The sequence below is a fragment of the Mustelus asterias genome, chromosome 2 (genome assembly GCF_964213995.1).
Source record: "Mustelus asterias chromosome 2, sMusAst1.hap1.1, whole genome shotgun sequence".
Lineage (NCBI taxonomy): Eukaryota > Metazoa > Chordata > Chondrichthyes > Carcharhiniformes > Triakidae > Mustelus > Mustelus asterias.
The window spans coordinates 140,197,110-140,212,521 of record NC_135802.1 but is presented as its reverse complement, the minus strand read 5'-3'; the positions used below and the strand labels follow the sequence as shown (position 1 = coordinate 140,212,521).

General features: G+C 42.7%; 1 protein-coding gene across 1 annotated transcript in view; it reads right to left on the bottom strand.

Moving 5' to 3' along the window:
- Nucleotides 1–6,515: 6,515 nt before the first annotated feature.
- LOC144511818 (acidic amino acid decarboxylase GADL1-like) overlaps nt 6,516–15,412 on the bottom strand; it is a 95,710-nt gene continuing 86,813 nt past the window's right edge. Inside the window, exon 15 of the mRNA XM_078242172.1 lies at nt 6,516–10,941. Coding sequence (XP_078098298.1) covers nt 10,768–10,941 — 174 coding nt within the window. The 3' untranslated portion in view covers nt 6,516–10,767. The remainder of the gene's footprint in view (nt 10,942–15,412) is intronic.

Below are 15,412 nucleotides of genomic sequence, written 5' to 3'. Positions count from 1 at the left end.
TTCCACTTTTGAGCCTCAGTCTTGTGCACGAGACGTATGTGAAATTCTTTGCTGGTTAATTTTATCCCGACTATCTTGGGGCCATCCAACAAAAGGCAGAAAAATGATTTTTAATCCCCTTTTCTCAAATAGAAACTTTGTTCAGAATAAAAATCCCATCTTGCTGTATTTAGTCGTTGGATGTTGTGAGAAATACAAACCTATTTTGTAACAAACCTTACAAAATCAATGACTTGGAACTTCAGCCTATTAAAAGAGGAATGAATGTAAATTGGTGCACAGCAGGGAAATAGAAAACTTTATCTGAATGATTAACAATATATTTTACTCTGTGTTTAAAGCAATATCCAATCTTATATGTACGTGTATAAATGCACACACACATATATAAATAATTATCTTTGCAATGTAAAGAATGTATTGTATATATTGAAAAGAAACTATTAAACATTATTTGCATCTCATTGTATAAATAAAGAAAAGTTCTAAATTGCTCTGTATTGTGTGCTTTTCAATACCTTCTAATGTTGCCACCCAGGAGATGGTGGAAGCAATTAATATTTGCTCATCTACATGCAAATGGCATAGTTTTTCTGCAAAACTAGCATGTTGGGTAACAGTGTGTAAATTCAGACATGACGTGGTAAGTGTAGGATTTGATTTATTGTCACATGTACTGGGATACAGTGAAAAGTATTGTTTCTTGCGTGCTATACAGGCAAAACATACTGTTCATGAAATACATAGAGGAAAAGGATAGGGTGCAGAATATAGTGGTGTTAGGTAGGGTGAAGAGAAAGATCAGCTTAATATATAATAGGACCATTCAAAAGTCTGATGGCAGCAGGGAAGAATCTGTTCTTGAGTCTGTTGGCATATGTTTTCAGACTTCTGTATCTTTTTCCTGACGGAAGTAGGTGGAAGAGAGTATATCCAGGGTGTGTGGGGTCCTTGATAATGCTGGCTGCTTTTCCGAGGCAGTGGGAAGTGTAGATGGAGTCAATGGATGGGAGGCTGGTTTGCGTAATGGACTGGGCTACATTCACAACCCTTTGTAGTTTCTTGCAATCTTGGTCAGAACAAAAGCCATACCAAGTTGTGATATATCTGGAAAGGATGCTTTCTTTGGTGCATCTGTAAAAATTGTTAAGAATTTTAGCAGACATGATGAATTTCCTTAGCCCCCTGAGAACGTAGAGGCGTTGGTGAGCTTTCTTCACTATAGCATCGGTGTGGAGAGACCAGGGCAGATTGTTGTTTTGGAGTGAGGAAGTGACTTTGGATCTATGGTTTGCAAAGCTCTTCACAAATGGGCTTTTCCACACTTGTGTTTTTGATTAATTGATAGAGGTTAATAGCTATGATTAGTCCACAATATTGTCTTATTATGCGACTACCAGAAGGATAAAAGATGAATTGGACGGGCATCTTGGTCTCTTTTTGATCTAACAATTCGATGGGGGCGATTTTACCATTTTGATTCTAAGTGCTGAATCTGGGCACAATTCAGGTCCGACTTGGAAACCTGTTCTCAGGCGCCCCAATACACACTCAGCCTGAAAAAAAGATCGCAAATCTGAATCGCGCTGTGGGCGGGGCTTATCGCACCCGAAAAGCTGCTGCTCCAATTGGAGCCTTCAACGGCGCGTGCACAGTACAAAAAATTCAAAACATGCGTCCCTGTCACATCGCTCCTGGGCCGCAAAAAGCAGATAAAGCGGCCCGAGTGAAAAGAGGGAGCGATGGCCCCTACAGACATCACCCCACCCCCACAACATAACTGTCCCCCTTAGCCACCCCTCCCCACCCCACCCTGCTGCTACCCAGACCGATCGTGGCCCTCTTCCCCACCCACCGATTGCCCGCAGAATGGCAATGGACCCCCTCTGCCCCCCCTCCCCACCAGAGATCCATCTGGTCTCTTCCTCCTTCCCCCACCCCCCCCCCCCCCCCCCACCTGAGAATGATCTGGGCCTCCCTCCTCCCTACCCCCACCAGAGAACGATCTGACTGCCTCCTCCTCCCCCCCCCCCCCCCCCCCACCAGAGAATGATCGGGCCTCCCTCCCCCCACCCCCCCCAACACCTCATCCTCCAGAGATACATCTGGCCCGCCTTCTGCCCCCACCCCAACCAGAGGTACATCTGGCCCTCCTCCTTCCCTCCCCCAACCAGAGATACATCTGGCCCTCCTCCTACCCCCCCCCCCCCCCAACCAGAGATACATCTGGCCCACCTCCCTCCTCCCTCTCCCTCCCCCCCCCCCCCCCCCCACCACTGATCTGAGTCAGAGAGCCGCTGGAAGCTCTGAACCTACCTCTTCAGAAGATGGAGCACCCGAAACAGACCATTGGAGAGCATATCTGTTTCGCGCCTAATCTGGACGGGGGAACGCAATGGTAAAGGGTAAATGCAGGTAAGATTGGGCATCCATCTCATTAAGTCAATTTAAATACATGCAAATGCATTTAAATTGACATCACGCCCCTTTCGGGCGCGGTTCGGATCGCGTCCATTTTCGGGCCTTGGTAAAGTGGACATCTGCACGGGGGCACGGATCGCACTAATCGCCTCACACCCAACTTTACCAAGTTTTCACGCCCAAAAACGGGCGTGACCCAATGGTAAAATTGGGCCCGAGATCTATCACCCGCTTGCAATTGAGACAATGACTTGACCTAGTAAATAGATTTCTGATTTAGCTGTTGTGGGAATGATTTTTTTTGCTTTATATTGCAAAGAATATTCAATATGCCAAAAAAAAGAGAATGCTTCAGGAATGCTGCCTACTTCACTATGACAGGAGTAACATTAGTCCTGCATTTATTAGTTAGGGTTGACTTTCTGTGAAGATGTATATAAGGCACATTTGCCTGTATACATTTTTAGTCATTCTTTTATAGAAATTAATTAAAACAATAGAAACTGTACAGCCTAGATTTACCTGTCTGGGGGAATGGGCTTGGGAAACCTAGTTGTGAAGAGGGACTTGAGATAATGGAATTGTTCTTAGAAATGTCTTCAAAACATCAACATCCTATTGATAGCTGTCCACTTACCTCGACATGCCATGTATCACTGCACTAATCATCTTATAGAATATGTGCAAAGTTATGATCAAATGCTACAGAGATACATTATTTCATAGCATCCTCAGTTAGGTTTATACTTTGTGAATGGTTAATGTACTTGTTTCCAAATCCCTTTATTTTCCACTTTGCCAATTGATCAAGGATATGTTTCATTTTTCAATATGCATATCTTGCATTTACCCACATTGAAATCTTTTCCCATCTCCTGAATAGTTTCAGATTGCTTTGAATGCTATTGACCTTTAAGTCACCTATTGGCTGAATAATTATGTATCAAGAGCAAGTCTTATTTTAAGAGTCCTTATTAATTAGTCAGTAGCTAGAAAACCCAGGGCAAAGCATTCTAAGATTCCAAGGCCTGAATTTTTGCAGAGAGACTTTCCGTTGCAAAAATTACTCTGGAGGCCCAAATCAGGAAGTCCTCTCCCTGAAGGTTGCACTTACCATTTTTGCAAGGCGGGAGGAGGTGGGGTCAGGGGCTAATAAGGTCAAGTTCCAAATTGCACATTGGTGGTTCACCGAGGCAGTTGCCCATCTAAACCTGCAGCTCCTGGTGGAGCCTTTAATAATTTAGTGGTTAGGGCTCTGGAAAAGTATGTGATATAACCCTGTTTCCTATTCTCTCACTCAAGCTGCCCATCTAAACCTGCAGCTACCTCCAGTCAGGTCAGATGTTTTTCAGCGAGGAGTGGGAAATGCAGAGTGGGATTTTAGGGCCTTGCTCGAGCGAGACCGGAAATTCCCGCCCTTCAGAAGACACCGGACATTTCCGTTGTCCGCCCCTCGCCCACTCCAATTCTAGGGTGGGCGGGGCAGTAGAGTTCCAGTGGTGATGTGCATAAATTATACCTGGTAGGTGCAATTCTAAACTTTGCAATGTTGCTTTTGGAGAGGTAAGGTACCCTTTTGGATATGGTTCCAGTACACTTTTGGGGGAGGTAACCTGCCCTTTGGCATTGTTATGATGGACATGAATTTGCATTAAAAGTGTATAAATTCATTAAAACTGTCAACAGAAATTGTCAAAAGGTGCTGGCATATTGTTAAGGTATGTAAAACTGCTGCCTCTTAATTAATTGAAAATTGGAAAAGAAAAATCAGTGCTTACTATCTCATTCGGTTCACATAAACCTGAGAGTTATCATTACTAGATTAGTGTTGCATAAATGATTTCACAATGTTTATTTACCAGTGGGGTGCCTCTCATTTCACAGCTTATTGAACAGCTCCAAGTGGTTATAGACTCTTTGAAGTGGGACAATGAATCAAAATGCTTGTTTTTATACGAGGTTATAGGAAATTAAATGTGATGAATGGGGGTTTAGTTTGGAAATAGTGAATTCTTCAATAGACACTTGAGGGCTTTACTTTATCTCGCCTCAGCATTGGTTCTGAGGTCTGCCCATGGTAAATGGTAGGTGGTGTAATGGTGGGTCATAGATGTCAGGGGTTGGCATGAGTTGGCACTAAGTTGGCACAGGGTGTAGGTGGAGGGCATGGAGTTGCATGGGTATTCATGGAAGTGGTTGTGTGGAGAGCATAGGTTGGTATGAAAGTATGAGGGGGTCAAGTGGGGTGGTTGGAGGGCATGAGGTGGTATTATTTGGCATAGATGGGGTCTGGAGCATGTGTGGAAGGGGTGAGGGCTTTTTTTTTTGTTTTAATGCTTTTTATCAACAGTTATGACAAAGTACTGGTTCACTGAGTCAGGCCTCCACACTGTTTCATGGGTCACCTGCCACAAATTCCATTTTCACCATCCCGTGCTACCCCCCGCCCCCCCCCCCCCCGCCAACCCCACAACTCCCCCAGAACCGGGGCACTTTCTCTCGGTTCACATTTGTGGAGTCAGGAATTGTCCCACTGCTGCATTCCCAAACCAGGAGTGAAAATTCAGGCCCAATGGATGCTCCTCCCACACCTATCATAACTTTTTCCAATTATTATTACCTACCACCTCTTCACAGATACTTCCTCCTCAAAAGATTTTCATTAAATTCACAGGGAGTGCCAGTTTCCTATAAGGTCCGTGACCTGTAGCGGGATAAAATTAATTCTCTTCTCGTACTTTAAGCAAATTTCGCAACCAGTAAGATCAAGGTGGACAAGAATTGGATGTCAGTGATATTGGAAAATGGACTGATGGTGTTTCATATGGGATAGGAAGTGGACGATGGGAGTACTGGATGAATTGGGGGTTTATGTAAGAAAGAATTCAGGAGTCCAGAAAGGAATTGGAATAGAAAGTGCAGGTGAAGATTTTAAATGAATAGGGTGATGTTCCTGAGGTGAAAGAAAGCAGACTTGATGATGAACTGGATGTGGAATTTGAAGCTCAGCTCCATATTGAGCAGGACTGAACTGGACTGGGAAGAGAGATAGATCGTGGAGCTAGATCTTGTAGTGGGATGAACAGGATGCTTCAGACATCCCCCTTCTGAGTCACAAGAGCTTCTGGCTCATCCACAACTTCAGAGTCCAGCTATCACAGCACAAGTCACAGAATCAAAGGGAATGGTGGAGTTGAAAGTGAGTACTATTTGTAATATAAAGGGTTCATGTTAAATATGTAAATAGGCAGGGCGGCATGGTGGCACAGTGGTTAGCACTGCTGTCCCACAATGCCAGGGACCCGGATTCAATTCCAGCCTTGGGTAACACTGAGGAGTTTGCATGTTCCCCCCATGTCTTCATGGGTTTCCTCCCACAATCCAAAGATGTGCAGGTTTGGTGGATTGGCCATACTAAATTTTCCCCTACTGGCCCAAATTGTGGTGGTAAAGTGGATTAGGGATTACGGGGATCGGCAGCCGCAGGGAGCAGGGGAGGTTATGGGCCTGGGTAAGATGTTGAGTCGGTGCAGACTCAATGGGCCCAATGTAGGGATCTATCCGTGATTTAAGCTCAAATGACACAAGTATGCTGAGAGATAGTTCTATGTGAAACCTTGTGCTAAGCCTTGTGCTGTACACAGCAGAATGTTCGACAAAAGATCAAATTTATCAATAGCCTTACCTCCAGCAGCATCTGTAAATCCAGACCATGGACAACCAAGGCCCACAAGAACTACATGGGCAGATGATCCCTTGCTCACCAAGAGTTAGCAGAGGAACAAGCAAAAACAGAATTCTAGGCTACACAGATGTGACCCTGCAGACACGGGAGAAGGAACTATTGCAGGAGATATGTTTCCCAATGCAAAACGATAAGCTTCTCTCAGACACCAAGAGTTGGATTCTCTGACCTCACCCGCAGCTGGGATTTCCCAGTCCCGCTGCAGTGAACAGAGATTTGGCTGAGTGTCAAATTCTCCATTCTCGCTGGCAGCGCAGCGGGGTATGAACGGCAGGAGAATTCCGCCCGGATGACAAAAAAAGTGACAATTTCTCAGCACAAAACAGAAGACACGAGTGAATTTAACTAGATTTTTTTATTTCACCGCATTAAATACAGAAGTCTTTTATATGTCGAAACATAAGTTATCACCTCTAGTCTCATTCAAGTAGGTTCAGCCCCATAAATTAAGTGTTAAAAAAACATTTTGATGTATTGGTTCTACTTTGGTTTAAATGGTCCAAAACACCTATAATGCCACATTTTAAAAATAGTGCTGAAACTAAGCTACATGTCGGAAAGTTACCGTACGGTTTCACTCTTGGTGTTCACCAGAATAAGTCAGTGGTGTCCAGCATCGCATAATAGACAATTCAACACTAACAGCACAATGTAACTGGAGTTTTATAGCACTGCAACACAGATAACAATCACTTCATAAGCCGTTTTACTTTCAGATGCACTGTTGTCTATTGGAAACTTTTTCTTTAGTGACAAGCAAACAAGCAGCACACTACACAACACACAGAGAGGAAATCATTTGTTCAGTAAAATTCAAGTCTCATAGAGTCATGGAGCAATACAGCACGGAAACAGGCCCTTCGGCCCACCCGCTCCATGTCGACCATGGTGCCCTCCCAGCTAGTCCCAGTTGCCCACCTTTGGCCCATATCCCTCTAAACCTTTTCCATCCATGTACTTATTCAAATGCTTGTTAAATGTTGCTATTGTATCTGCCTCAACCACTTTCTCTGGCAGCTCATTCCATATACGCTCCACCCTCTGCGTGAAGAAGTTGCCCCTGAGGTCATGAATCCCTGGAGTGCAGAAGAGGCCATTCGGCCCATCAAGTCTACACCAACTCGCTGACAGAGTATCTTACCCAGGCACTCTCCTCTGCCCTATCCCCGTAACCCCACACATTTCCAATGACTAATGGGATACTAAAGGTCAATTTAGCATAGCCAATCCCCCTAACCTGCACATCTTTGGACTTTTGCTTGTTAATTTGCTTATTGATTTATTTCCCTTATTTCCCCCATCTCAACAGATAGGCAGCAAGCATTTTATTACCAATAAATCCTGATGTACAATTTGATCAGCAATTTTCTCAATTTCTCAACAGGATATTTCTATAACAGAATACTCACATGAAAATAGAACCACTGATGGTGAGTAAAGGTCTGAAGGGACTGTGGAGATCGATATATCAGCAGATATATCCCATTCCCATTATAATCTCAGCAACATCCTCAGGGCAAAGAAGCCTGTCTCACTATTAAAACATCCAGACTTTGATGGATTTTTCTTTCTCATAAAGGTCAGAAGAGATGGAATTGAATCTCTCCAGTGCAAATCATCTTGAGCTAGTGTTTTACAGAGAGAAATAATAGGAATGTTAGAACAAGGTTGGAGTAACGAAACGATGACTTGGTATTCCGGTGGATTGTGGGTCCAGCTAATCAGGACCAATAAACTTGGTCTCTCCTTTAAAACTGACTAACTCACCAGATCTGTTCAGCTGTCTTTAAAAGTTGGAACTGTCTTTCTACTGAATGATGTTCCCAGAGTTGGAGAGGCCAGAAAAGCCTAAAATGTTGACTATTTGCAAAGGAAAGTAGGTTCTAATTGAGTGGCCAATCTCTGGTGCATTTCTGAGGTGCATTTCCATTTTGCAAATTCATATGCTCTGCAACATTGTCCTTTAGTCGTCTGAGATCTTTTCACCCTCGTCAACCATCTGACAAACCCAAGAGGCAAAATATCCAGGGATTTCACCTCCAGATTTCATCAACTCGTGGTTCAGCCGCTTTGTGTTAAAATTAACTATATTTACCGAACAGCTTGAGATACAAAAGATAACTTTACTAATTCGTGCCCTTACATTTTCCCTTTGATAGATTGTAAAACACATTGATTCCCTCTTCCCTTGTTCAATGGAACCCCTTATAGCTACAAACCATCTATGTTTAATAATATTTTATATTTGCACCCAATATTTGTCTATGTTGAAATTGCCACATATACACCTCCCCCTTACAATGCCACTTCTATGGAACACAGAATGTTGCAGATTAAAATGGACGACCTATAAGGAAGTATGGAATTGAATATCTGCGGGACAATAAATCATTGGCCTCATAACCGTGTTTCTTACATATGCCTCACTGTTATATGAAATCACTTGTAAGACATTACACATTTAAATACACACACACACATTACATGCATGGGTAACATATCGCTTAAATTACTGGGCTGTATGTAAATACGTTCTTCAATTTTTTGACACCAGTTTGTTCACTCCCACCATATCCATCCCTTCTCGATCCTACAAATCTTTTCCTGATCCTCTTTTACACTGACGCCTACCCATACCCCCAAAGCAAAACTATAGTACATTCAACAATTCAACTCCAGAAAATCTTGCTAAAAACTAAGAACCATCTTCACAGAATATAATATAATAAATAGAATAAACCCATGAAAAATAGGAAGTGTTGTTTAAATAAAAAAAGTACTGAAAAAAAAAACTAACCCTACGTGAGACTTTGTCCTTTCTGAGCCAGCTCTATCGTCGCAGGGATGACTTTTAATTCATGCCGAATTAGAAGCCAACGCTAAGAGTAGGATTACGAGGAACGTTTCCTCGTCTTTCTCCTGACCCATCGCTACCCTGACCTTTATATGCAAAATATTTTTGTTTTAAGCTCACATTTCTGGAATGATCTTACCAGATCAAAGTAAGTAATGTAAAACTAGCACTGGGCCAATCTAAAATGCTTTATATTACACTGATAAAATGGCTGTTTTAAAGATGCACTATCATCTTCTGGGAAAGGTGAGTCATCATAATAAAACGATACCTTCTTACAGACATTACATTTCACCAATAAGGAACAGCATAATCTAGCACAGCAGCGCTCTTCCATCTGGAGTGATCTTTCCAATAATAGGCTACTTCTGAAAGCTTTGAAATAAAAATTCTAGGTAAAAAGCATGCAATTCAAATCTGTCAGAAGTAGCTTTATTGGATCTCAAGCCGGCATTTAGATACCTGAACAGGTGGATGACTATCAGCCCGAGGAGGGGCGTTTACAAACAGAAATTCCAGCCTTGCTAGGAGAAAGCATCCCTTTAAGAGATATTTTATATCATTCCTTTAAAAGGTTCAAGTGCAAAGACAATTATTTCTCTAATAAGCTGCAGAAATAATTTTAGGAAACAACTGAAGTGACCTCGCCTTTTTGCCTATTGTGGCAACCACCTCACTGCTACTATCACTGTACTGACAATGTACCATGTGTCATATTAACCACACAAAGCCTAAATAATATTGCACAGTTGGCGAACACTAGTTTCCCTGTCTTCTTCATATAAGGGACACAAAGTGACAAGCTTATAATTGCTCTTGTAACCGACAACACACAATATGCTAAGCAACATTTTTTTACTTTTCTCAAATATAATCTAATGTTCCAACTGAAAGAATGGCTTTTTTTTCCCCCATGCCCGTAATATTGGTGACATCTTTTCCTGCTTTACCTCACCTTCCTTCCCACTTCAGGATGTGGCCCTTGGCATTGTGCCCTGGGTGAGTCGCTTAGCAAACTAGCCGCCACCTGGAAAATGCCCAGGGTCAGGAAGAGGAACAAAGTTGACTATGCTTTCTTGGCCCCTGAAATTAAACTTACTCCATGGACAAGCCACTGAGGTAGGATGGGGGATTTAGCCTCAAAAAGGTAAATAAAGAGAAGTCAGGCACCATTTTAAATTGGAGCCTGACCAGAATAAAAATTTCCATAGGTTATTGGGAAAAAATACGAAATCAAGCTTTGGAGTTAAGGCCTCATCCTTTCCCCAGGTCTCATTGCTGGAATCAAACATATTTTTGGACATGTGGATCCAGCAACAGAACAATTGGAGACGTTTGAAGTCTGAGCCATAGAGCTGTGGGTTGATCAGTTTGTAACCAATCGGTAAATTTGTAAGTGGTCACTTATTTCTTTACGCACACACAGGGTAGCAAAGATGTACACCATTATGGACATGGACATTTATACCATCACACTAGATAACAGCAACTCAATACAAATATAGATTAGAAATATTTCCAGAAGATTCCACTAAGCTTCATCATTTGTTCAGTAAAATAAGCAAGTATATGTGTTCTGAAGGGTGGAATCCGCTTCATCGAAGTTAATTTTGTTCATGCTAAAATGAATACAGTACAAGTCAGTTCTGCCTAGTTTTCTAAGCTAAACCCTGATCAGCTGCAAACGCTTTCTAGTAAACATACTGTAGCTGTAAACATATCTTATCATCTATGCCTTCAATCCAAATTACAAGTCCTTCCCCAGATTGTCGATCTCATCGAGAATGAAGTCCATGTCCTCACGGCTGACCACGGGGCTGATGATGATTTGACGGAAGAAGTTAACCTTGTCACGATGGGGCTGGTAACCCACCATCATACTGCCCTTCCTCATCATCCTCTCCTTAATTATCGGTGCAACCTGCAATATTGAAAGAAACAAGCTCCTTAAAAGTGCCGGGAAATATGGTTGAGATCTGCCTTTCTTTTATTTTCCCTTTTTTTGTGAAAATGGGAAACATTCATCCCATTATTTGTGGTTTCTTTGCTAGGCAAACTCAGAAAGCAGGAACACAAGAGATAAGCATCCCCTGGGATTCGGAGACTTCAAGGGGCATGAACAGCCCTGTTTAGAAAACTGAATGTTGCATTTACACTTCCCTCACCTTCAATAGCAATTTGTATACTTCGACTTGAGTAAAAGCGCAGGGTTGCATTAAATAAAGCTAACTTTCCACTCATGTTACTTAGAACCTACAGCACAGAAATTGGTCATTTGCCCCAACTTTCTCATGCTCCATGTGAGTCACCCCCATCCATACTTCATCTGATCTTATCAGCATATCCATCTATTCCTTTCTCCTCCATGTACTTATCCGATTTTCCTTTGAATTCTCCTCAACATTCCCCCCTCTGTATTGTAACAATCCTCTGGCTAAAGGACTTCCCCAATTTACCAACTGGATTTATCAGTGACGATCATGTTTTTGCTCCTCATTCAAACCCATTGTTTAGTCCTTGTTTAAGTAGTGCCGTCAATAACTTCTGCAATTCGTCTTATGGCTGTTAATTGTACCTCTTCCCACTTGCACTAAGTGCGCAGGAAAATGAATCAAATCATGGCGGCACGGTGGCACAGTGGTTAGCACTGCTGCCTCACAGTGCCAGGGACCCGGGTTCAATTCCGACCTCAGACCACGTGTCTGCGTGGGTTTCCTCCAGGTGCTCCGGTTTCCTCCCACAGTCCAAAGATGTGCGGGTTAGGTGGATTGGCTACGTTAAATTGCCCCTTAATGTCAGGGGGACTAGAAGGGTAAATATGAGGGGTTGCGGGGATAGGCCTGGGTGGTTTTGTGGTTGGTGCAGATTTTGATGGGCCAAATGGCCTCCTTCTGCACTGTAGGGATTCTATGAAAAGCTTAGTGCGATATTCCCCTCAGGGGCACTCAAGTTCTGATGTGACGTTATCCTGTTTGAAGATGAAATAATGTCTCGTGCTATCTGCAGATAAAACATTGGTATGAAAAATGCTACTTGCGAGCACAGTGATGCAGTAACATCCGGCTCTCAAGCTGTACTACTCAGTCTGTGTTGGTTATTAAAGTTGGGTGACACCTCTGTGCAGTTTTGAGAAGGAGTGAGGGATCTGTGTTATGCTACTGTGTTGCTTACTATGTCCGGGGCAGAGTAACAGACCAGTAAAGAAATGAAGAGCAGGGACGGGATATAGGATGGAATTTAGTTCATTGCACATAGAGTGATTATTGGAAAGGAGTATATGGATGGCCTTTGACTAATTGTACCTGGAGTGGCCATCTGGAAAGGAGCATATGGGGAGGGATTTGATTCATTGTACATGGAGTAGTTATCAGGAAGGAGTACATGGATAGGATTTGATTAATTGTGCCCAGAATTTACTTAGCTAATACAGTGCTACAAGACAGACTATGCACAGCAAGCTTGAAGGGAGTTAACGCAAAGGCTTATATTTATTAGCTAAAGATTTGTTAATAATAAATTTCAGTACTCTTAAACATCTCTATAAATTTGAAAAGCGCTGTTATCCATTCCTCATCTTCTAAAAATGCCAGTATGCAAGGCAGCTCCAAACTAACTGTTAGAATTCCCAATGCACAGCTCAGGCATTGTCTAAACATTCACGTTCACTGTATGCAAAGTGCCCAGGAACTATTTAAACATAATTCCTCATTTGTCTTTCACCACCTTAAAGGTGAGACCATGTTGTCAATGCTCCACATACTATACTCAACTGTCTTAACATACTAGGCACCCCACCTCCCCTCCCCACCCCCCCTTCAGCCCTCACTTTGGCCAGTAGTGGGATTTTCCGGTCCCGTCACTTTGGAGTTTCCTGTTATTCAGGAAAGGCCAGAAAATCAGTTTCTTTAAAGCATTAAACCTTGATAAAAATGGAGGTTTTCCACATCGTTGGAATCGGACATGAAGCACAGCATTAGTTCCACAAGTTTGCAATAACATCCACCACCGAAAGCCTATTAAAGCCACATCTGGGCTGATTTCAGCTGCTGCGCTGGTGTTATGGCATCCCAAAGGGTCATGTAACAGTGCCAGATGTTACAGCTGTTATGCGAGCTTTACTCTGAAAGGCAAGATTCTTGAGCTCTCAGGCAAGAAAAAGTACACCCAAACAAGTTTCTCTTTTACTATTTAGAAATTCTTCTAAGATTCTTCCCTGAAACCAATGCTTAATGATGATTCCTCATGATTGAGTAGGGATGTGTTTTAATAAATGAGAATTGACTAGAAGTGCTGAAGCTGACTTTATAAACTTGATGATTTCCCAGTAAAAGTGAAAAGACTGTTATTCGTGGTTTCTCAGGCCAAGGGCGATGTCTACATGAAGCAACTTGATGCCTTCTGGCAAGCAAGGTTCACGGGGGATTTGGATCTCATTCGGAGGGGTTGGAACATGGAACTGGGTCAAATATAACTGCTGGCCTCACAGGCTTCTTTGTGCTTTTCATCTGTTTTTATAGAAGTTTTTTTCTATGACTTTTATACATTATGCACTGCCCGGCCCTGCCCCCGACCACCCGGGGGCCTTCAATGGCCTCCAATCCCAGCAGCGGGACCATCACATTAAGTCCCCGTTGGTGGGAACCATACGTGATCCTTGCCGGTGAGGGCCTCGACTGGCGAGCAGGTAAGGACAAGTGAGCCTAGACGATAGCGTCCGGGGCTCACTGATTATATTTAAATAAGGTCTTAAATATTGAAATCAGCTTCGCACCCTGCCGGCAATTCAGTGCCGGTAACATCGCGAGGGGCGAGAAACCGGGCACAAACCTGATTTATCGCCTCTCGCCCGATCTTACCGGCCAATCAGTGGGACAAGCCAGTAAGATCACTCCCTATATGTCTCTTTTCCATAATTCCCTTTAGAATTGTACCCTTTCTTTTATATTGCCTCTCATTGTCTTCCTATGTTATGAACAACGCATAATATATATATATATGTATGTGTTAAGAAAGGTAAAAATGGTTTCGGTTTCATTCAGGTTCTGTTTATGAACCTTGATACTTGGGAGTCTGGATAGAATTGTGACTGAAGTTTTGATGTTTGGCTTTGCTTGTACATGTACAATATTGGCACAGTGGTTAGCACTGCTGCCTCACAGCGCCAGGGACCCGGGTTCAATTCCCAGCTTGGGTCACTGTCTATGTGGAGTCTGCACCTTCTCCCCATGTCGGCGTGGGTTTCCTCCGGGTGCTCCAGTTTCCCCCCACAGTCCAAAGATGTGCAGCTTAGGTGAATTGGTCATGATAAATTATCCCTCAGTGTACCCGAACAGATGCCAGACTGTGGCGACTTCCACAGTAATTTCATTGCAGTGTGAATGCAAACCTACTTGTGACTAATAAATAAACTTTAAGTGAAGTTAAAGAGCTGGGTTTAAAGGTTCAGTGGTTCTGAAAACAAAACAAAGTAGAAAAGCTTTACTGTTGCCTTGCGACAGTGATCCACGGACACAAAAAAGACAGGAGGGACAGGAATTTGTGCCAGAGAGAGAAGACAGGGATTTGAAACTCTCTGAGAAGAAAAACTGCAAGTCTAGTGGGACAGTAGTTAACTGAATAATCAGTTATTGGATTCAATAAAGTGAGGAGAATCAAGTGAATGCACAGGAAATCACTAAAAGAAAATAATTTGCAACTGTGCTAGTCCCAAGCAAGAAACCTTCGTATCAATCTAGTGGTAACTCTTCACTGGTTTATGTGCCTGTAAAGATGTTGCTGGGTTAAAGGAATAGTGGAAATTTGAATTGTCATCTTGTGTTTGTGTTGTGTTTTTTCCAAACTTTTCTTCTGATGTAATATAATTCACTTCTCTTGTTTTGCTAAGTGTTTTATTCTTTGTATTAAAGGTTCATGAACAGCCTCCTGTAAATTTCTTCAGTAACTTCCCTCCACAGTTTCTGAAGAAAAGTTAGGATCTATCATGCCAGGTTTAATTCTGGGATCTGACATGTCGAATATTATCAGCAGCTGGAAACGTAACACTACCAAAATGCATCATTTCACACCTCCATCTAAAATAGTACCCTCCACACATCCACCCAACTCAGTCTGTCTGTCCTCTTGAAGTCTATCTCTGCCCTCCTATATTTTGCAAATTTTGAAATTGTATCCTGTACATCCAAGGCGTAAAGGTCTCCATCCCTCACTACAGTTTTCACTCTGTCTGTCTATCTGTCTCTCCCTCCCTCCTTCTCTCTCTGTCCCTTTTTCCCACTTCCCCACCGCACATCTTTGCAAGTTGATGTGTGAAGGAGCAGGGCCTGAACAGGAAGGAAGCCAGTATGGAAGTGAGTATAGAAAAGCCTGAGGCCTGTTAAATTAAGGAGGTTTCA